This window comes from Ostrea edulis, chromosome 6 (assembly GCF_947568905.1).
Source record: "Ostrea edulis chromosome 6, xbOstEdul1.1, whole genome shotgun sequence".
NCBI classification, from domain to species: domain Eukaryota; kingdom Metazoa; phylum Mollusca; class Bivalvia; order Ostreida; family Ostreidae; genus Ostrea; species Ostrea edulis.
In genome coordinates this window covers 24,406,786-24,431,803 of record NC_079169.1, presented here as the reverse complement: position 1 = coordinate 24,431,803, position 25,018 = coordinate 24,406,786, and the positions used below count along the sequence as shown (strand labels likewise).

Sequence of the window (25,018 nt, the reverse complement as noted above, 5' to 3'; positions counted from 1 at the left end):
TGATGTTCAACGTTCAGTACTGTGGTATCTGCTTCCTTGTTCATCTCTATGATGTTGACACTTCCTGTATTGACAAGCTCGTTTTTGTTACTCGCTATTTTCATGCTACATATACTTGTGTGGCGTTTCTTCTGACACCTTTTACATTTATTGTGGAATTTTCAATCTCAGGCGCTGTTTCACAATAAGTTGAAACATTATTTCTTCTGTTCTAGGATGTGGAATCTTGCATTTACGTCCGTAACTATCTTACAATCGCCTGGAAAATTAATCTCTGTGCAGAAATAAATGCATGAACGTCCCTTCCTCATGAGTATTTGATTCTCTTCTTTTCCGGTTACATGAATTACGAATGTTGATAATTTTTGTTAAGGCACCGGTAAGAAACGTTGTTGATGCATGAAATCACCGTTGTTTGTAATCTGGCTTGTTTCAAGAATTTTGACTTCTTTGTTGATAGCTTTCCGTAGATTTTGAAGCGTAATGTTGCCATCATTAATCACTTGCCATGGGGTTTGTTTTAATGCAGCTGGCAACTTATTGATTATGCTGGAATAAGCACAGTTTCGTACATCTCTTGAGCATGAACTAGACACTTCGAAATTCAAAAAGGTCTATTTAACGTCTTAAACTATTATAGCGTCATTTGGGATGGGGTGGGGTACATGAGTGCATGCATGTGCGCGTTGATAATTTTCTGATGCTATTCTTTGATGAAATATACCGGAACCGACGGTGTGACGTCATAAATTAAACTTCAATTGTCGCTCTCTTAGCGGCTGGTAATGTAGAATAAATACTAGAATAATATTGATTTATCGTTAAACAGGGGTGTTTGTTGTTAAAGGCTGTAATTTACTATATCAGTCAGTAATACTTTGTTCATAAAAGCAACAATGTGGTTAGGGTTGCCTTTATCTTCAAGTGCAGATGACGTGTTAACGTTATTATCGCAAATTTCTGAAACGGGTGTAAAACGCTCAGCATTGGCGTTTAAGTATACTGCACTTGTACATTATTATTTTTACATTTCTTCTGTGCCTGGATTTTCGTTTAGATCCACAGATAGTCCGAATAGCTTCGTTACTCCTGCTCTGTTGCCGACGCGTATAGCTTTGAATCTTCCTTCTGTTGTATATACAATTCTGTCGGTTTCAGCTAGACAGCTGTGAAAAACAAACTTCAGTATCTTTTCTAATTCTGTCACAGACTACATTCCAGTTCGACAGCTGCTGTGAGCAATTTAACTGAAGCTCCAGATCCCCTACCACCAGGTGGTTCCTCGTTCAATGTGGCTGCTGTGGTTGTACCCGTGTTGTTAGTTGTCATCATTGCCGTCGTGGTGTTTGCTGTTCTCATTCACAGACGTTATAAAGGTACGGTTAATGCTGAAATGCAGAATATTCTCATGTTCTAAGTTAATTCAACAAACCACAATCAACATTACACTGAATCATACTGTTCCTTGTTTTCTGTAAAGAAAAAAGTATGTTTAGGTGCTATTTATCAAGCAAGAGTCTAGTGGGGGTTTTCAACACAAAATACTAATCTAAATGTGTCACGTGATACTTGTGCACTAGGTGGGACATTTATATTATATATATCTATCAAATATGTTATGCTAAACTATACTTGAATGCAAGGTGAAGATAACGAACAGTGATCAATCTCATAACTCCTACAAGCAATACAAAATAGATAGTTGGGCAATAACAAAAAACTTTCTTTACACTTTGATTTACAATAGTAAAACCTTGACATCATTTAAAAATACTTTAATTCAATAAAGTAGATTCCCTGATTCGATATGGTAAAAACATTGATGTTTTGAATAATTCCGAGATTCTAGATACAACAGATACTTCACTTCCGACAGTGAAGCACGTTGTCAGAGGATGCCTTATTGAGCCGCGAGTTTTAAGGTCTCAACCGAACGACCCGCGACACTCACATTTTACGATGGTTTTGTTTGACCTTATTCAAACGTTTTCCACTCATAGTGTACGTCAAGCAATTCGTGTGTCAAGAGCTTTATTTTAGGTTAACGATTTATAGCATACAGAGTTTGAACTTCATATGATTATTGTAAATAAAAAGCGACAAAAAACAATAATTGTAAACAATGAATTGATATGGACAATACATCACATGACCATATGTAATATTGAGAGAAAGGTGCAGATAATGATCAGTGATAAATCTCATAAATCCTATGAATAATAAAAGAAATTACAGTAGGGAAAACACGAATCCCCAGAGGTGGGATCAGGTGTCTAGGAGTAATCATATCCTGCTGACCGATTACACCCGCTGTTAGTCCTCTATTTGATCAAGTAAAGGGAATAATCCGTAATCAAAATCAGTATATATAGCAATATGCATAAAACGGCATAACAAGCGGTATGAAACGCGTCACAAAATGGTCGACTTAATAGCAGGTTGTATTTGCAAACAAGACTATTCGCAAAATGCTGACTTTAAACTTAATTTTTTTCTTTTGTTGGCAGCCTGTGTCGAGTAGATATTTTATCATACACAGAACATGCTCCCATGTATTGAATCAGTTGAGAGATATAAACACCATACACGGGTGAGAAGTGGAAATCATCAAGTGATTATACTACATTTAACTTTGAAAAAGAATAATAGAATAAGTAGTTTCTTTACAAAACAACAGTTCAGTAAAATGGGTAGAGAGACTGGAACACGCACGTATATTTTATGGCAAACTCGTGCATACACACCAAACTAAACAATGATGTAACACACATATAACATAATTAAATTGACACAAGAATTCAAATATCAAAATCAGCGACTACATATACATTATCACCTGTATATGGTGTTTATATCTCTCAAATGATTCGATACGCATTAAAGTCAACATTTGGCAAATCATATGGTCGTTAAAACGATCTAGTTTGCAAATACAACCTACCATTGGGTCAAGTGTTGTCTGACGTGTTTCATACCGATTATTAGATCGTTCTTGACATACTGATTTTGACTACGGATAACTCCGATTACCTGATAAAGATATAGGGCTCGCGGCTGGTGTGACCGGTCGACAGGGGATACTTACCCCTCCTAGGCACCTGATCCCACCTCTAGTATGTCCAGGTGTCCGTGCTTGCCCAACTATATATTTTGTATTGCTTATAGATGTTATGAGATTGATCACTGCTAGTTTTCTTCACTTTTGATACAGACATCACCAGGTTTATGGTGAAATACGATAAGCTATAAGTTAGGACAATCACTTCGCAACTGGGAGACCAGCAGGCATAGTTATGAAACGTTCCTACGATTCATTTCGGAAAGTATCGTCGGACATGCATGTATCTTAAATATTCCTTGGCATGTAAAACGAAGGTATCTTAGGGAAATCGTAACTCTCGTCTTAGGAATTTCAAATGAAATTTTTATTTGTTGGACATTGTTTTCAAACAGGTTTCATTATATAATTATATATCATTAGAGCGGCTACTTCCGACTTTTGTGTCAGTGATTTACAATATGTTCATTTCATACTTCAAGCGTAATTAATCTAAGAAGATATATTCTTGGTTAAGCGAGTTCCTTACTAAAACATGTCTTAGGATAAGTCAATTGACGTCTTAACTAAAGACAAAGATTGGGATAGCTGCCTTCGTCTTTCTAAAGACTAAGATACGTACTGTGTAGATATATCTTAGTCATAAGATACTGTCATAAGCATGGCTACAGGGTCTAATTTCGATCTCGATGCCCCGTTAGACCTGTGGCATTTAGCAAAAGTAGTGATTGTCCTTTACCAAACGCTCGGCGGTAGAAGTGAAGGTCCCTAATCCATAAAAAGCATAGGTCATAAGAGAAAAATAGCACATGTTTGTTTCACGCAAATATCATTTTGTTTTATATTTAAGGAATAAGTCTCATTTTTTATACACCCGTCGTTAGACGAGATATATTGTTATGGCGCTGTCCGTGCGTCTGTCTGGCTGACTGGCTGTCCGCCCGCCGGAGATCATGTTTTCCGGACGTTTCCATATCGAATGCATGTACGGCTTTGAAATTTGATCACAATTTCGTCCTTAAGACGCGTAAAAGTTGGTTTGCATTTCAGCTGAATTGGTACAATTAGAGCTACTTAAAGGAGGTCAAACAATTTTCCGAACTGTTTTGGCTACGGATACATATATTGCCCTGCAATTTGATAATAAACTTCCTCTCGGAGGAATAGAAGTTCGGTTTGCATTTTAGCTGGATTGGCTTGTCTATTTGTGACCTACATTAGGGCGAAATATAGGTCAAACAGTTTCCCAGAATTTTTTTTCATCATAGATACAGATATTGCCCTGAAATTTAGTCACAAGCTTCCTCTCAGAGGAATACAAGTTCTGTTAGCATTTCAGCTGCATTGTTGGACCATGACCTACTTTAGGGGTAGAAGTAGGTCGGGCAGTTTTTCATTTTTGCCGTTATGGATACAGGTATTGCCCTGAAATTTTGTTACAACCTCCCCCTCAGAGAAATATATAATCAGATTACATTTAAAATATTCCAACCCAACTGGTGCACCATGACCTACATTAGGGCTTAAAGTAGGTCAAATGGTTTTCTGGACTATTTCTCAACATATATATATATATATATATATATATATATATATATATATATATATATATATACATATTATATATATATATATATATATATATTCCTCTCAGAGAAATACATAATAAGTTCACATCTCGGAGAGATTGATGCATCATGATGACCTACTTTAATATTTTTCATTTCAGAATGTATATGATATCAGTTCAAGGTGCATATTATGCTTCCAGGTTAAATTTCTTGCTACATGTACTTTGCATTTAGAAGTGAGAACGCCGGTCTTTCTGATATCAACTTAAAAACAATCCTGAAGGCAGATCTGCAGATCATCGGTGATTAAATGGGGTAAATGCTCTGTAGACCAACTTTGAAGGTCTTATCAGCATGGTGGATCATAGATTCGAAATGAAAATATGAAATATTTGCACGACAAAATATGACTAAAAAAACTTGATATGACAGTGTGACTTTTTCCGGAAAATTGTTCTTCCCACTAGATCTTTTCTTTAGTTACCTAATTTGATTCTTTCGTATTTGAAAATGCACGAGTACATGAACTGTGATACGTTATGTCAGCATATTTACATGAAGCGCGTTAGTTCAAACTCAATCTAATTAATTGGTTCAAACTCTCATGCTTACAACAATGTTCCTTGTTTAGATTGAATTTAGATTAAGATTTATTTATATCAAAATGTTATATTTGACGAGTTATATCTCATCGTACGTTTAAGAAATATCAAGAACGTTTTGGTGCAAACTATTTCTTTTACCTACATTCAAGGAATTAATGAAAATGCACAATGACAAATATAGGGGGTCAATGTGTTTTTTCTGGAGCAAGTGTTGTCAAATTTGACCGTCATGCAGATATATTTGACCGTCAGGTAGAATTACACTAGAAATAATCGCACAAAAATGGTCTTTGATCTTTGAACAAAAAGAGCGAAATCGCATTTGAAGATGCCTTAGTTCAGTATTTAGGATCCTTTGCACTATATTTTATTTCGTTGTTTGTTTTGTCTTGCAGATGATCGTACGACCGACAACAGCAAAAGAAAAAAGAACCATTCGAGGATAACCAGAAGAATGCTCTCTTGTAGCTATAAATATTTACTTACATACAACCTGCTACAGTCATAGTGTTATGACAGGGCGTCCATTGTGAAAACACTCATGTGGCGTTTTGGAATTTTTTTTTACTGTTTTGATATGACAAAACTCTTCCTTACGTCTAAAATAAATCAATCATTGATATGTCTTAAAAATATAATGTTTGACAATGTATTAAAGGGCCATGGACACGATTTGAGCCGAAAAAGTTCAAATTTCATTCTTCCATTTCTAATGTTTACAATGCTTTACTAAAGTATTTCTAATGTTAATTGCTAGAACCCGCCGAAGCTGAAAGTAAATTTCCAGACATCAATAATGAAGGACTGCTCCGAGATTCGGTGAAGGCGTCAGTCCAAATATTCAGCCAAGCCGAATCTCAGCCGAGATTATTCTAATGTCAGTTATTGAGTTACAAGAAAAATACAAAGCTCACAATTCTTTGTTATGTAAACAAGGTCCCTGTCATGTTTTTGTTTACATAGGTTAAATATATAAAACTTATACAGTACCAATTTTGATGCACCAGATGCGCTTTTTCGACAAATAATGACTCTTCAGTGATGCTCAACCGAAATGTTTGAAATCCGAAGTAACAATGAAGTTTTAGAGCTATTATAGGGAAAAACAGTGGAAAGTAAAAGTTTTCTTTAAAGCAGATTTGTTAATCTAAACGTTTATTCTGAACTTAATTATACAGTTTCTAGTGTTTGTCACGTCTCATTTTTTAAACATGGTAAATTCTATTAAGCAATCTATATGTAAACAAAATCATGGCACGAGCCTTGTTTACATAACAAAAACTTGTGAGTGTTCTAACTCGACAAAGTCTGCTGACCATTAAAAATACCTTCGTTAAGCATTGTAAACATTAAAATTGTGGAACATAGAATTTGAGCATTTTCATTTCAAATCATGCCCATGTCTTTTTAAAAGCATTTTCCCTCACAGGTTTCCATTCCGTATCAAGGAATGAATTTAAGTAGATGTGTATTATATTTCACACTTGATTAGAAAGTTTTGTTGCAATATTCGAACGAATTCATATTACTATTTTTGCTCCTCACAACAGTAAATAATTCATGATAATGTTAAGTATTCATTGATTCCGTGGCTTACTCAATATTACAGGTAATGTAGAAAACATACCACTTCATCAATGGGCTGACGGGAATAGCCGACAAACAGGTATATTATAAAAGAGTAAAACAAATAAGTAATTTTATCTATTTTTAAACTCCGTAAAAGGTTTTCTTTTATTTTCCCTGAATTATATTCAAATCAATTAAAGAAGTATAGCGCACTTGGTATGCAATTTCGTCTACATAAACATTTTTTTCTTGAATATCATTTTTATGCCCCCGAGATCGAAGATCGGGGGGCATATTGTTTTTGTCCTGTCTGTAATTCTGTCATTCTGTAATTCTGTCTGAAACTTTAATCTTGCTAATAACTTTTGAACAATAAGTGATAGAGCTTTGATATTTCACATAAGTATTTCTTATGACATGACCTTTCCGTGGATACCAACATTTTTGACCATGTGACCTTGACCTTGGAGTTTGACCTACTTTTTGAAAACTTCAACCTTGCTAATAACAGTTGAAAAGTAAGCGATAAAGCTTTGATATTTCACATGAGTATTCCTTGTGACATGACCTTTCCGTGGATACCAACATTTTTGACCATGTGACCTTGACCTTGGAGTTTGACCTACTTTTTGAAAACTTTAACCATGTTAATAACTTTTGAACAGTAAGTGATAGTGCTTTGATATTTCACATGAGTATTCCTTGTTACCAGACCTTTCTGTTGGTATTAAACCTTTTGACCTCATTTTAATTTTTTTTACATTGGGCATAACTACTAAATGGTAAATATTAAAACTTTCTTATTGTACATGAGCATTTCTTTTGACAAGATATTTCTACCGGTACCAAGATATTTTCCCTTGTGACCTTGGCCATCTTCGGAATTGGCCATTATCGGGGGCATTTGTGTTTCACACACATCTTTTTTTTTTACAAATATTCTGCTATACAATGTCAGTTTATATTTGTGTTTACCCAAATTACTCAATAAAGATATCTATATGTTGATAGTATCTTTATTTGATAAGCATAAACATCACCGTGATTATATAGAGTATATAGTTGATGTAACGTAATTGGCCTGAAATGCAACTGTTGCAAAAGCCCACCCTAAACCAGAAATAAAACACTGAAATTGTTATACTTGAGTATGTCTGTACACAAGTCCATTTGAGGAAATCTAGTTGAAGGTGGTCCTCTTGTTGAAAATGGCTAAAATACGAAAGAATTGTTCTCAAAATATACCTTGAGACTCAGCAGCCTGTCAAACATGAAACCTTTAAACTTATATGTCTGGGTGACCTAGTGGTTTAGGTGCTCGATAATCTTACTCTTAAAGCATACATTCCGAGTTCAAGTCCAATATTTTCCCAATTTATTATTATTATATTTTGTTTTTCATTTTTTGGGGTCTTTTTTGAGGGGGTGGGGTGGTGGTGTTATAAATGTGATATATATATTCTTACAAATATTAGTCATTTTTATCATAACTTCCAATATTTGCAAGTTACAACTTAAAGAAAAGGAATTTATTCTGAGATCACTGTAGTTCCGTTTGTTTACACTAATATGGTCCTGTGTGCACAGGATTTTCAAACCGTAATGTGGCTGACGAAAAGCTAAACAAATAGTACTACAAGAAAAGGGGCACAAATGCACAGCATGTAATAAGTAAAAATAGGTCAAGGGAGGAAAATAACTGTTATGCAGTTTAACTCCTTAAAAGTAAATATAAAAACTCATGCAGCAACTGTCATATGATATTTAGGCAAAGCTAATTACACTCGAATTATCAACCAAAGGCAAATGAACTGATGAAATCTATTAAAGGTGCTGCAGGCATGTCAGAAAAAGATAGTGAGTTAAGAAATGCCATATGTAAAAGGGTTGTTGTGTGATGTGAATGCACCTGAAAATATTGTACGGTTCATCATTCCACATAGGAACATGGTTTATTGAAAAAGAATGACTCATATAAATGTCAGTAATGCTATACTGCTGCAGTTCTTTATCTTGGTTAACGAAACATTAAAAACGTTGGCCTTATATTAAAAAATAACACGCCAGTCTATTATTGGAGACCGGTGTTTTCCCTTTAGATTTCTGAGTCGGTCGTTTCGTCTATAAAAGCGCTATACCTCTTTGCTATGAGAAAGAAAGTTGGCGCGTATCAATATATATCTAATGCCATTTAATGCTAATTGGGAAACTGACGTTATGAATGCTTAAAGTAATTCCACCCTCCCGTGATGTCATCAGATTTTGAAAAATCAATGATTTATTTAGATTTATGCATGAGAGGAACATAAAATTTGTTGGAGTCTTTTCCGATAGTTATTGTATAAAATCTTGTTAAAAATAAACTACTTCAAAAGTCTAAGTTATATAACAAATAATCAATGATATCTTTAAAAATATTGAAACCAAGGGCAATAACTTGCTATTATATCGTCATAACCATTTTTTTTTTTTTTTTTTTTTGATAGCACTGTTTAAGGAAAATTGCAATTTTGTGAAATTGATATATGATTCTGTCACATCTTAAAAAGTGTGATGACCTATATATTCTATTCGATAATTTGTTAGTTTTAACTCTAATGAATGGAAATACATACACTTTTTAAACTTTTATCAGCTAAAACTGCGAGTATGGAGTTACCTGAAGTGGTTTTTGTTCATAAATGACTGGGGGGAATTTGACATTCAAGAAAAACGTAATCGTCTAAATCATAGTGCTGCACGGACAAGCTGACCCTCTTCCACGTGTATGTTGCAAGCTCGTGCATTTGTACAGCCAACTCGTGCCAATATTCACCAATATAAGTTCAATAACCCTATACTATTCTTGAAATATGTGTTAAAATAGTAGACCCAATAATCTTACCCTTTTTAACCAGCACAATACATGTACATGTATTCCAAGTCAGAAACTATCATGATGTCACGAAAAGCTGTATAGGGAAACGATCGGCTATATAGTGTTCTCGTTTTCGTGGATGATGCAAGATAACCTTCTCGGTTTCAAAGTGTTTGAAATATGAAAAACGAGGCTTTTATATTCAATACGACATTTCGATACCTCGGAGGTTATATTGCAACATCCACATAAACGCGTAATTTATTGTTTTAATCAAATAATATGGTTATCAATGTAAACAAGCTGTGTCTAATTGACCCATGATAGCTGGTCCTGTAATCAATACATAAAAATGTGGTTTTCATTTCGTAATAAATAAGCGTTTATTGATAACTGTGACTTATAGCATCCCTAGCAATTATCTCTAGCTTCACACGATACAGATACCGATTGTCAATTGTATTATGATTTGATATCTGAAATACTTTTGGTTCGTAAATTAGCGTTGTTGGTTAACAGATTGTTAGAAAGCATGGAAAAGAGGCAATAACATAGTTACTCTACCAATTTGAAAACAAAATTATAACAGTCAGAAGATGTGGTGAATTATAAAAAAGATACTTTTTGAGCACACATTTTTGCTGCTTACATTGTACATAAGAAATTGGTTGTAGTAGGTCAGTGTTCGGGTGTTCGCTTCTTGAGCGGGGAGGTGGATCCTTTCGTGTTATGACTGTGTCAAACATAAGACGTGAAGATGGGTTATTCTTGCTACATGTAATAATAATAATAATGATTGGTTTTATATAGCGCCTTTTCCAGCGAATGCTGCTCAAAGCGCTTTACAATAATCAATGCACATTATTACCCCGACAGACCTTATATTAATCTAGAACTTTCTTAGCCTCCTAGGAAGCATACAGTGCAAGCTGACATTACAAGCGCTAGAGCACTAACATTCTAACAATATATTTCACTGTCTATAGCCAGGTACCCCTTTTACACTTGGGTGGAGTGAGGGAATTCATGTAGTGTCTTTCCCAAGGACACAACGTCAGCCCTGCCGCGCCAGGACTCGAACCCACGACCTTTCAGTCGAGAGTCTGACGGCCTAACCACTCGGCCACCGACGCCACTTTGCATTTAGAAGTGAGAACCGCAGGTCTCTCAGATATGAACTTAAGAACGGAGTTGCCTTGTCTCCGCATACATATAGGTCTAAATGTGTCGTATTTCACCTACAGCTAGTAAATTTTTAGAAGGGATGTAAAACAAATAAATAAACACATTCACGTAAACACATGTAAAAATGGAAATGTTTTTCGTTAAAGAATGTAAATACACAAATATAAATAGTCTCTTTGTTGTGTTGAGTTTTCTTTGTAGTTTTATTCTACATAGAAAAAAAAAAATAGATTATATATTTCTCACATTTTTAGTAAAAGGAAGGGAGTTCTAAAAAAGCCAAAGAAAACCTGTTGAGTTTGTATCTCTGCTGGTGGACAGTCTGTCCCCGAGGATACTTGTCGTTCGATATATGTTCCTTCATGAATATACACAATAACGGTATTGCTTGTAGGAGTTATGAGATTGATCACTGTTCGTTATCTTCACCTTGCATTATACATTTTCTCACATTTTTAGTAAAAAAAAAAAAAAGAAAAGAAGGGAGTTCTAAAATAACAGAAACACACAGCTTTTGGCATATATTTTCGCCTTGGCGGTAACTTTTTATTACATGTAAATAATTTTCTATGGGATCCAAAAGTAAAATAAAGACGAAATAACTAAAAATATTCACATGACACATTTATTTAGTAATATTCTATGATTATTTTGTTTCTTTATTCATTCGATAAGCAAGAGCATGTTCTACGTGTGATCAATTCTTAAATTGAGACAGGCTACTTAGAAATCAGCTCATACTACAGAAGTTTCAACAGTGTCCTTCATAGTAAGCATATCGGGAATCCTATGGTCGTTATATGATATTTTTATCTACAAACGGGCCGGATGTTGTTTGACGTTTTTCATACCAATTGTGTGGCCTTCTTTTTTACTCTTTTTGACCAGGGATTACTCCCTATACGTGATTAAGATATAGAGCTCATTGTGGTATGACCGATCAAGAAGGAATGCTTACTCCTCTTAGCTACCTAATACCACTTCTGGTATTTCCAAGGACCCTTATTTGCCCTGCTCTCAATTTAGTATTCTTTATGTGATTCCGAAATAAAAAGAGATCAATCACTGTTTGTTATTTCCCTTTTTCATTTATTCTTATGCAAATATTTCACATATCTTGATATCATTATTATTAAAGGAAAATGGTGTTTGCTGTTATTCAAGACCATAAAAGAAATCAAAACTGCCTGGTATTATATTAGTATTTAATGTTGATAGCAATAAAACTGATTGAGAGTATGATTGCCTATTTCTTCTCTGGTTTTTTTTTTCTCTCTCTTCAGAATGGGATCTAGAAGAAGAAACACACGAGGAGAAATGGGAATATTTGAGTCGTGAAGAATTTTTGCAGCATGGTATAAAATTCGATATCGCTATCATGTTAATACTGTAGTATTTACATATTTCAATACATATCTATTTCATGCAAGTAATATAATAATTACGCAAAACAAATCAGATGCATACAAGTGCATGATTACATTAATTATTCAGTGGGCATTTCCAACAATGCTAAAGTTATTTGTATGTACATGAAAACGGGAGTAGTGGATTAGAGGAAGCATTCGACTTATCATTCGATACTGCACAGACCCTTTTGTTTTTTAAAGTTGTAAACAATTCCAAGATTTGACATTGTGGTGATATTTGAATACAGTAAAAAAAGAAAGAAAAGTGGTGTAAAAGAGGGAATGCAAGGTGAAGACAATGAACAGTGATCAATTTCATAACTCCTATAAGCAATACAAAATAGATAGTTGAGCAAACACGGACCCCTGGACACACCAGAGGTGGGATCAGGTGCCTAGGAGGAGTAAGCATCCCCTGTTATGGGAATTATTCCACATTATCATTGTACAGTAGTAGGTTTCTAGAAAACCGACTCTGGGGTAATCCTTCCTTGGTCAAACTAATACTCTATGGTAAGCTTTCCGGACAATTTCGTACTCTATATCTAGTTATGGGGAATCTTTCGGGGGGGGGTATTACTCGACGGGATCAATATACATAGCATCTTAGAAGAAAAAAATATGTCAGAAACTGGCGTATGAAATATAATGCTTAATACTTGCTCCAATATTTTGTATTTCTGTATGTACGTTTAGTTGACTTGAGTTGTTTATCTATTATCGTTCATAAAGACACTTTCAGGAACTTCATTTGGTTTATTAGTGTCTAGGTATGATATATTTATATATTCACATTTTCAATGTTTTTGTCTCTGGTATCGACAAATTGTAATGATAACTATTTCGCTATAAATGCGTTACAGATGTGAACAATGCGCGTATGAATTTTGATAATAATTATAGTACATTTATTTCAACAACAAAATGAGAAATGGGTTTCGTTTTTTAACATACATCAAGGCAAGAACTGCAACGTTTCGTGCTGGAATTCTTTATAAGAAGCGCTAACGCACGTCATGAATTATTCCGGCGTTAAGTGTCACAGCTTATATCTTAAGGTATTCTCACAAAAGAAACGTATTCCTATATTATCATTCAACTTGCATTTATATCAAAATTACCAATCGTTGAAATAGATGTACTATATAAGGAATGACTTTAAATCTGGGGCAAATTATACGAGTATAACCTGGTTTGGGTCAGTTTACGCTTTATAATCCGCGAAGTGGATTATAAACAAGCGTAAACTGACCCAAACCAGGTTATACTCGTATGATTTGCCCCAGAATTAAAGTCATTCCTAATAATTTAATGCAGGAGACAAAGGTACTAACCTTCGTTTATCAAAATGTACATAAACTCGGAAAAATACAAGTCAACTAAGCTGCGCAATGATTTACTTAGCAACAACGACGAAGCGTCTACTGTGAAGATCGCCATCTTTAATCTTAGTTCTACGGAGCTATCATATTTATCAAAGTATTGCATCGAAGGTGAAGTTTGTCATCATAGATAATATGTATAGACTATCCATGCAATGCGTATTTCGCTGCCCTTTAGAGCTAGAGATCGGCTTTTAAGTCGTTCATCTCCGACAGATTGAGAAAACACGGGAAATTGCATTATTTAGGCCTACCCAAAATTAATCTTCAAATATCAGAAAATGCAATCATTTGCGGCTTTTAACTCTGTGAAAACTTCTATTACGTGAAAACTTACCCTTGCTTGCAACGTTATCGTTCATAGTAAATCCAGCAAAAGGAAATATGTATTTATAAGCAAATGACAAATCGTGATCCACATGTCAATGTGACTGACGTCATGTGATAACATGTGACATATGAATGTTTGTTTGCTTTGTTGAAAGGCGGATCAAGCAATGAAACATCATCCTTTCCCCAGTGAGAAATGTATTTCAAAATAAACCGGACAATCCCATGGTAAATCAATAATTCGAATATAATATCTTTGTTTTAATCTATTATTCGACCATCATACATTTAAAGATGTTTTACAAGTTATATGCGTACAAGTAGATGCTAATATATATTGGCAATGAGAAAACAGAGACAAGGATACAATAAGATTTAAATTATATCATTTCAAAAATCATAGGCACATTGTTCTTCTAGCTTACTCCTCCTAGGCACCTGATCCCACCTCTGGTGTGTCCAGGGGTCCGTGTTTGCTCAACTATCTATTTTGTATTGCTTATAGGAGTTATGAGATTGATCACTGTTCGTTATCCTCACCTTTCATATAAAGGAATGTATTTGAATAGTTCTTGCAATATTCTGATCGAATTTTGATTTTTCTTCACGTGGGCCATAGAACTATTTCACATTTGGTCACCATCTCACTTTTTCAAAACTAAGATCGTCTAAGATGATGGCCCGTAATTAAAACTAAAGGAAAAGTAGCAAAAAATTCGCGACAAACTTTTGTATTTGAATAAAAGGGATGTAATTTTATTAGAATAAAGGAATATGCACCCCCACCCCCCCCCCCCACCCCCTGTAATATGGTAATAATGAATTAAGGAGAGCCATTTAAAAATCTTTAAAGAAATTTTATCTACTTGTGGACATTTCTTTTTAATTGTAGATCTGTTTATTACATTCACGGTCTGAATGGGACATTTATTGGGGTCAAAGGCATGAGATGCCAAATACAATAATCATCTAAGTTCCGCTCAAGAAACACGACTGCAAACAATTGTTTTATATGGTATTCACACTATGGTTATGTGGGGTAGAATATGCTACATTGAGAAGCAATGTTGAGAATATATGGAGAAATATCAAGAGTTTCTCAGGAACGGTAAGGTTACACTTTTAAAAATGATGCTGTAGAATTTCCTTCTCTTGTTTGGTATGTAATCCCGGTTGCTTGAGATCGCTGAAAACATTTTATGGATGATTTACATTTCTATGATAGCAATGCTGTTAATGTACATTACAGCAGAGCAGTCTATGCTAAGTCTGACCTCATTTCTTAGGAAGACTGCTAGGCACCTGATCCAAACTCTGGTATTTCTTTGGTCCGTGTTTGCACTGATTCTCGTTGATGTATTCTTTATATAATTTGTGAGACTGCTTGCTTCCTTCACTTTTCCTCATCATATTAATGGACTTTATAACAACAAACAAACAACCTAAAATAAGATGTAAAAATGGCTGTCCGAAAACAGGACTACCAGAGAAGTTCGTAAAATGAAATACATGTTCAGAGAAATTGTAAGTCATCATAAATGGCTATTAACAGAGAACAGAGAGGTGCTTTTTCTTCAACGTTAGTTCTGTCTGTTCTGTACACTTCAGGAACAAATATGTCGATTCAATGAATATCATTGTTCGTGAAATATTTCACTATGCTTGTCCTTGTATCGAGCCATACTTTTTCACAATAATGTCTACATGTGCATGACGAAAACAACAAAAGATGTACTCATTTGAGTTTTACGCATTTTCTAAGTTTTCAAATCTACTATTAGAACCACACTGTTCAAGTAAAGACATTAAACATATTTACAAAAAGCCTTCCCAATTTCATAACTTCTAGAGCTTTCATTAAAAGGTTGCTGAATACGATTAAATACACCTTAAATTGAAAACCATGCTGAACTTTAGCGTTATTATAGAGTATTGCAAGAGTCAAATAATGTACTACTGTTTTTTGCATAGTTACTAATTATCAAATCTAAATACCCATAGATTTTAAAGTAAAAGTGAAAATAACGAGTAATGATCAATCTCATTAATCCTGTAAAATACAAAATTTAAAGATAGTCACAAAATGCCCTCCTGGAACACTGGATGTGGGAGTAGGTGTCTGGGACAATCCAGTGTAGACCTGTCACATCAGCCATGAACCGTCTATCTTGATGAGGTAAACGGAATAATTAATACGCACTCAAGGTTAGTATAAAAAGTGATCTTGCAATACGAAATATCGGAACCCTTATTTCGTCTCTGATTCCGTCGTGGTTTTGATGTTTTGCATGTCCAATGAGATCTCGTTTTCTGCTTTAACATGGACAACTTTCATCAAACAAGCACACGTACATGTAACTATCAAATATAGTGAGTTTAGGCACTAAGTGTGAAAGTGAAAAGGTGGGATAAACGGAGAGAAAATTTGCCTTCATATTTGTATGAAATTTGTTGGTTAGGAAGGAAAGCAGTTCCCAAACTCCAAAATCAAAGAGGGGGATATCCTTCAGTACGCGAGTTCAATTCATCGTTTCCACCCACAGTCACTTGACGGTTTTTTAAAATATCTATAAATCAAAAAATGTCTTCCTATAGGCCTTTCCGAAAACGTGAGTTATCTCTCTTTGTATTCTTACATTTAGTGTGAATATGACAACTTCCGGGTAGTAACACACTCAGGCTGCGCATATATTATAAGAGTTATATTAGTATGGGTGTTGTTCAAAATCGTAAACAGTTGAAATCATTTGTACGAGAGAGTAAGAAAATGTTAATGGAAACAAAAACGAATTTCTTGATCGAGTCGGCTGTGATATTTCGAGGGTTGGGGTGGGGGTTAAAAACTGAATTGGAAATCACGCAGACATTCATTTGTTTACATATGTCTCCAAAAATGACTGCCATAATTATTTTGTATGAAATCAGAACAGAACTTCTGATTCTCAAGAGATGATGGTATCTCATCAACTCAAAGCTCGGGTTTTTACGAGGATCGACACGTGCAAAGATCTTGCATAACATGCCCCCCCCCCCTCTCTCCAAAAAAAATCAATTAAATTAGGAAATCAACGCTCTCATTGTTTTATCAGCGCCAAAAATTATTCCACCACTACCAATCGATTCTTTCAAAAATAAACCAGATCGCAATGTTTGGGTAACTTTCTCCAAAGTACCTGGACGTGTTCATTCTGTGTGCAAATCATTTGTACACTGCAGCATGAGGCTGAAATTGTTTTAAAATATCAACTGATATGTTTAAAATGCAGAAAAATAGGTAATTAAATAAAAAAAATAATTAATTTTATTCAATATTGCTCGATTGATAAAAATTATTTTTCATAGACCTGTGTGATCGGGAGGGGGGGGGGGTATATTCTCAAATGTACTTTCTGGGGGAAGGTAAGTTTAACCCCCAATAGAATGCTGTTGACGTCTCTGTATCTTCCCTCTTTTATTCGTTTTAGCCCCCTTGAATTGTAAGTGATTATATATAGGCACGTATCGTGTCATAACAGAAATTGCAATGACAGATTTAGATCCCCCTTTTCGCCACAAATTTACAAAATATTTTGAGTAAAACTCCAAATATTTTACCCCAAATGGCTGTATTTACAGGTACACACTCTTGCCGACTATAAATTCAGGGCGTTCAATTATAAGTTATTTTATTTTCAAAACAATTGTATGTGTAAATGTTAGTTTAAAAATGGTTTGTGACGATGAATTTCTTTATGGTTACACTTGTATTTGAAACTGTATAAAATTTGTGAGTAGTCAGCTGGAAATCTGTCAGTGGACTCTCACTTACAAGTACAGACTGGGATAAATTTTACTCGCCAATCAAAGAGATGGACATTTTCAAAATCCAGAGGTGTCAGTCCGACATACCCAGACGTTCATCGTGGCAGAACTGTTATCGCTGAATGTACTACATTGATATTGAACAAGTAACTTCTGATATTTTATTATAAATCTGACTATTGAAACACGGGCTAAAGATCCTGATGAAATGTATGCAATATATAATATATACTAATTTCAGTCATAAAACACGTGAAATCCTGGAAAGTGAGAGGGGGAAGGGTAGTTAGAATAATCTAACTGCGTCTCATGACAGGCCCGTCGTAGGAAATTACACCACTTTAACGATAGAACATTCTATCGGGGAGGGGGGGGGGGTCCTCCTCTACTTACAACATTAATTTTCTATTATTTTTACATGCAAAGTTGGTTATTTTCACGTGTATGAAGTAAACTTATGCATTGGGATTTTTATTAACGTTAACATATTTGTTGGCATGATTACTGTAAAATTATACAGCAATATCTTTGCGGTCTTCTGCACTGTTGATAATGACGCTTCTCGAATATACTACCCGGAAGTCTTAAACTACTTTTACGCAAGGGCACTACGTTCCGGATCAAGGAATATCAAAGATAACTCATGTTTTCGGATTGGCCTATAAACAAACTCTTCTTAGGCACCTGATCCCGCCTCCGGTATGCCATGGGGCCGTGTTTGCCCAACCTTTTATTTTGTATTTCCTTGTGAGAGTTATGAGATTGATACTGTTTGTTATCTTCGCCTTTCCTTCAAAAGGTATATCACACTGCCATCTTGATTTCTTTTTAACCAGTTGCATCGCTTGCAATGTTCGGTGAAAATATCGATATAATATGATAATTAGACCCCTACCCTTTAAAAGCAACTCTGTCAAGGTCTTACATCCCGCATTGTCATGGTTAAATGGAAAGCCCATTCACCAGCTATAATCAACTGCTTTTCAAATGCAAAAAATCAGCTAGAGGGGGTTGGAACTTCACATAATTTCAGGATAGCCCTATTTTCATTAATCGATAATATTAAGAAAAGTAAATATCATAATTAGCAGTAAATATGTTAGATAGAGAGGTCTTGAATTATACTACCTCGGTATTCTATTAGTATATACTTTTATTTTGTCAACGTTAAACATGATAACTTCACTTTGTTATTAAAATTAGTTGAAAGTGAATGCCATGCACAATAAGAAAAGTTCACAATACTGAGTTTACACCCACATACGCGTATACACCCGCCCTGAGCGCTGTATCAGTATCTAACGAACGGTCTAACAGTTGATATGAACACTTGATCTAATGTCAGGTTAATTGTATTTGCAAATTAGATCATTATAACGACTATAGAATTTTTCGAAATGCTAAATTAAAAAGATATTGTTCAACTCCTATAAAATCTACTTCTTTTCCAGTAGCCTGCTTCGATTTCAAAATTAATCATACGCAGCATGCTCTCGCATATTAAATCAATTGATATACTTAATCACCATATGCAGATTATGATGAAATATGGATGCGGGGAGTTAACTATGGAGAAGCTTCACATAAACGGATACAACCGTACAACATTAGATATTATTCAAGTCTATTGTCTTTCTTTCTATCTACAACAAGGGATGCTTACTCCTCCTAGGCACCTGATCCCACCTCTGGTGTGTCCAGGGGTCCGTGTTTCCCCTACTATCTATTTTGTATTGCTTGTAGGAGTTATGAGATTGATCACTGTTCGTTATCTTCACCTTGCATTTATATCTGCCCTTCTTCAAATGGCATCATTTTGTTAATTCTCTGCATTTATGACTTCTCAGGATTAACACTATAATTTGCAACTAAATATGCCACAACATTTCCAATGAATAAAAATGTTCGATTGCATTTAGTTAGAATGAAGGTTCATGATCCTTCCAAGGGAATATTTTTAATTCATACCAAATTGGCTTGAATCTGCACAGATTTACCTATATCATGCACGATATTAGTGTATATTGAATGGGATAACAATTTTATTACTTGAAGTAATTCTTGTATTTCCTTTCAGAGAACATCAATGTTGAAAATCTCGCTGAGGATACTACTCTTGTCCTAGGATTGGCAAATAATCTGCAAAAACATCGCACGCTAGCTCTGACTGGTGAATGGGGAAGTGGGAAAAGAACGCTGGCCGTACAGATAGCCCTTCAAGTTGAAAAAATAGAAAAGAAAACTTTCAAATTCAAGGTTTTGCAGGAGTTTGATGATGATAAACGCAGTAAACTCGAGGCCATAAAAACAACGGATCCAACCATTTTATTAATGCCTGATCTCTGTAGATCCTGGCATACAGAACATCATACGACAAATATAATGAATTGTGTGCGTTCTATTATATCATCCAATACTTACATTATAGCTACAATTCGAAATGCTGTATACAAATCGTGTACAAAACACACCCGTTCTTCTATTGATGACGTATTTACTCAAAGTGTTTTTATCAGGCCAACTCACGAAACGTTAAGCAAAATTGTTCACAAATTTAATTTTACAAATGATGCACGAACTGAAATATTAAAACTGAACACTGCAATTGGAACACCTCTTATAATCACTTTGTGCATGAAAAATCCTGCTTACAGAACAAGGAACTTTTTACGTGATCCGTTATCATTCATCATATCTGATTTGAAGAAAATGAGAAGGTCTGGTGATGGCAATGTCCGTATGAAGTTTGAGATACTGGTATATATAATGCTTCAGGGCGGAACTGTAGCAAAATACACATTGGAAAATTGTTCCGACCCTAGTCTGCTTGCTATCACAGGAGAGATTCCAAACATGTTAACCTACATCCAAGAATGTGTTAAAGAGTTGTGCGGTTATCTTGAAGAAACTGCTGACGGGAAATTCTACAGAACGTTGCATGAAGTCATCACGAGATGCATATTTCTCGCTGCTGCTGAACGAGAACTTTTGTCACTCTTTGGCAAATGTGATGCTTTTCTTTTGTTTGACTGCATTCGACATTTATCTAGACGGGAAAAGATTGTGCGCAGGTCTCCAATTATCTTAGATACTAAGGAATTAAAGGTCGGGATTCCTCCTGTTTTATATCAGGGTTTAGCAAACGTCTTCAAACAACGGGGTGATGATTTGATTAAGAAAAGTTAATTGGTTTAAATAAAAATACATTCAGAAAGTGTGGATATCGATCAGTGAAGAAAGGGCTTACATATACGTCATAGATGTTCTGCACTATAGTGCATACATGTACATGATCTGTATATCTCATTATTTTATTATGACCACCACGAACATGCACTTTCTCGCAATATCAAGCTGTTGTTAAACATTGTGATTCCCTATGTGCTTATATTGCAATTAACGATATAGAAGCTTTGTTTATCTATGAAATGAACTACAAATAATAAATAATGAACCATCACAGAAAGAACAGAAGTCATGTCATGTTTTGTAATATGGCCTCCATGCAAGAAATGTTATGCTTTCGTAATAAGCATGTAATAGAATGACTGATTGATTTCATATTGTTTATCGTCCCTCTCGCAAATTTTTCACTCATATGGAGACGCCATCAATACCGGTGAAGGACTTCAAATTTAGGCGTTTGTCCGGTGCTTATGGCCATTGAGCAGTGATGATTCTTTAGCGTGCCACACATACATAACACAGGACATTCGTTTTTTAGGTAATCTCCGAGAACCCGTGACATTCACACTTGATAACGAGGGTTTGACATACATGTACCTAAGTCGTTAAAACAGGTAGTCACAATTCCATTGACTACCTATTTTAACGCCTTAGGTACATGTATGTCGCGGCCGGGATTCGAACCCCGACCTTCCGAATGCGGGGTGAACGCTCTACCTTTAAACCACCGTGTATGCAATAGAAGAACTTGTTATTATTCAAAATTAGAAATTATATTTCGTATTAGTTACATGCTTATACAATTGTTTGATTTCTAAAATAGTAGCTCAGTTGAAATCAAAGTACTGTAAACGTATAATATTTGGCGTGTACGATATTTGGCGGAAATCGTTTTTTCAACAAGTTAGCGTAGATTTGATTTAGTGCATTCCCGAATTACTTTAAACATCTAGATTTACGGATGGCATTTAGCGATGTACTTGATTTAGCGGAAGCTGCGTTCCGCCAAAGGCACTAAATAGAATACACAGCCAAATGTAATACATTTACAGTATTGAAAAGCGCTAAGCTGAATTCATAAATTCTGTCTGAGATGTTAATGAGGGGGAACAACAGAAGTTCATGCATTATTCTTTATATGACAAATCAATGGTATATTTTATGTAAGGGAATAACAATTAAACATAAAGATGGGAAACAATGTCTTGAAACTGTTAACCATAATGAAATATAAACTCTTATGATATTGGTAAACACGATAGTCATTATAATAATTTTGGCTACACCCGGGAACGAAAACCCTACCCCTGGGATTATGAAATATACAAATTTGGTAAAGGGCTACCCATTTCTTCTAAACATATATTTAATCTGAATTTAGTTTCAATAGAATTAAAGAAGATGCTATTGAAATGTTTTACACATAAACCCGATATACCAAGTTTAGCCCCATCCTGGAGTCAGAACCTCTACCCCGAAAATCATTTTTAAAATTTTGGTAAATGCCTTCCTGCTCTACACAACTACATGTATGCAATTAATTTTCTTACAGATGTGAGGTTGTAAGAGAAGATCCTTTTTTAATATTGGTGAAGTTTTGGCAGTGTTTGAAAAGTTTAAAAGGATTGCAATGGTAGTTATCGGGAGTTAAATGTGTTCAATTGTTAAAGACCCAATTTTACATGTAAGTTAACACCCCCAAATTTTACCTTTATCCTGATTAATGGTAGGCCGCCTGTCAATCAAACTTTTAACAATAGATCTCAGGTGGAGTCTGTGGTCTTGAGGGACACCAGAGAGGGGTTTTCATGACAATAACAGTCAATATTGGGTATTGATTCGTTACCTTGTACTGACCCATGACATCAGTCACCATTCAAAACATGGACTCAAGACTCAGACAACGGCGTAATCGGTCGAAAACGAAATTAAACATGCATGGCGCGACATAGACAACATGATGTATAATTTGTGACTGTCGATTGATTTTGGAGGTTTTTTTAAAAAAAAATTAGACGAAGTTTTAGAATATGAGCCACATGAAAACGATGGATTGCCCATCGATTGTTTGTCGATTGTGTTTCAACAAATTGAACAAGCCATTTAAAATTGAAATAGATTAATACAATATAAACAATGGAAAGATGAAAACGTTACATATAAAATCAACACGCACTATTCATGATGTTAAGAAAAGTACTCCACGAAGACCATTGTTTACTTTCTGATTTTGCTCTTGCCAAACTTTTGTCTTAAACAAGGAATCTGATTGGATGATTTAATTGTACATGTAGCTTATTGCGTCATCCTCTGTCCCCCCAAAACTTCCCTATGTTGTTATTTCAACAGGTTCCGAAGTACTCTCATTCAATAAACATAATTTGTCATAAAATACTAAATATTTGATAAACATTTCAAACATTTTAATCCAGCTATTAATATAGGCTATATGTTTCTTCAATTTTTCAATATCTTTGATTTCTTTTTCTACAGCATATACCGGTAATTCTTTCGCAAACATGTCACCAGTGGATTAATTCGATGACAAAATCTGAGAGATGAAAAATGTAACGTAACAATATACTAGTAATATAGGCCTCTCTCAATGTTTAAAATATCGATCAGTTAGCTATAATGTATTTTCAATAACATTTTTAAAACAAAAGATTATAAGTTACAACAGAACCCCAAATGATATTAAGATATCTCAGAATTTCTAGATTTCCTGTCTTATCAAGTTCTATCCAGATGCCTTATAGTATTATAATATTATATCTAATAATAAAAATTTAATTTCTAGCTTATATGACTATTACATGTATTATATACAAACACTAAAAATAATGTCGATACTATAGGGATACTCTATTTGCATAAATATTACCCGGGTTGTTACTAGGAATTTTTCAAGGCGAATCCCAGACTAATGGTTTATGAGCAGCTTGAGTACCATAAAAATTTCATTAAAAAAACCTTTTGAGTCAGATCTTCGAGAAGTGTAAAATGAGATATAATGTTTCTAATCGGAATGAACAGAAGGTGATACTTTCCTCTGTTTGCTTTATGCAAGGTGAAGATAACGAACAGTGATCAATCTCATAACTCCTACAAGCAATACAAAATAGATAGTTGGACAAACACGGACCCCTGGATATACCAGAGGTGGGACCAGGTGCCTAGGAGGAGTAAGCATCCCCTGTTGACCGGTCACACCCGCTGTGAGCCCTATATCCTGATCAGGTAAACGGAGTTATCCGCAGTCAAAATCAATGTGCCAAGAAGGGCTTAACAATCGGTATGAAACACGTCAGACAGCATTTGACCCAATGATAACAATGATAAATAATCCTCAAACAAAATAAATTTTGCAAACAAATACATACGTGTTGATCACTCTAATTATTTACCCAATGCAGAATTGTGATATAGCTGAATTAGTAATTAAGCAATTTATCAAATTTGATATGATGAAATTCGATATTTGGGCTCGGATTAACAAAAAAAATTGTGATTGTCCCCGTGGTCAGCAATATGTACACTCTGACCTCATTGTCTTGAATATGACAACAAATTAACGTAGTTACTACACACGATATGTCGGAATAATATTAGGACGTATTCAAGCTCAGTCTTAGAATACGCCTATTTATCTCAGGGATAATTCATTGTATGATTGTGACCGTGTTTTACGGAATATTTACGGCCGAGCATAGTCGGCTCTAAATAAATCTCCTAGTATATAAATAATCTCAGTTACGTCATATCCTCCTTTCTATTCTAGCAGCCGGACAAATTGGTAAGTCGAACAATTCAGACATCTCAAATTTTAAAAAGCAACCATCCCTCCCCTGCATATTTAGTTTAAGGTTGCAAATTTGTATTCTGCTTGCTTGATTGTATCATGGTACTGCTGCTCTGCTTTCTTATATCTTCAGGGAATACCAGTATGCCTGAACGCAACTCATCACTCAACGTCGCGGTGCATCCAAGAACCGATCGGATCTTGCCAAGCATGCTGCTATGATCAGATGGGCATTCTCGTCAAACCCCACCTCAAATGGATCA

General features: G+C 35.0%; 1 protein-coding gene across 3 annotated transcripts in view; it reads left to right on the top strand.

Annotated features, from left to right (window-relative positions):
* Positions 1-21,224, top strand: part of LOC125683239 (uncharacterized) — a 28,440-nt gene extending 7,216 nt beyond the window's left edge. The window contains exons 4-8 of one of the 3 annotated variants that reach the window (XM_048924190.2): positions 1,210-1,376; positions 5,630-5,698; positions 6,844-6,900; positions 12,129-12,200; positions 19,845-21,224. In XM_048924190.2, coding sequence (XP_048780147.2) covers positions 1,210-1,376; positions 5,630-5,698; positions 6,844-6,900; positions 12,129-12,200; positions 19,845-20,953 — 1,474 coding nt within the window. In that variant the 3' untranslated portion in view covers positions 20,954-21,224. Of the gene's footprint in view, positions 1-1,209; positions 1,377-5,629; positions 5,699-6,843; positions 6,901-12,128; positions 12,201-14,858; positions 15,011-19,844 lie in introns of those variants that run through there. The other 2 variants (XM_056142114.1, XM_048924192.2) reach the window with 2 other exon arrangements.
* The last annotated feature ends 3,794 nt before the right edge of the window (positions 21,225-25,018 follow it).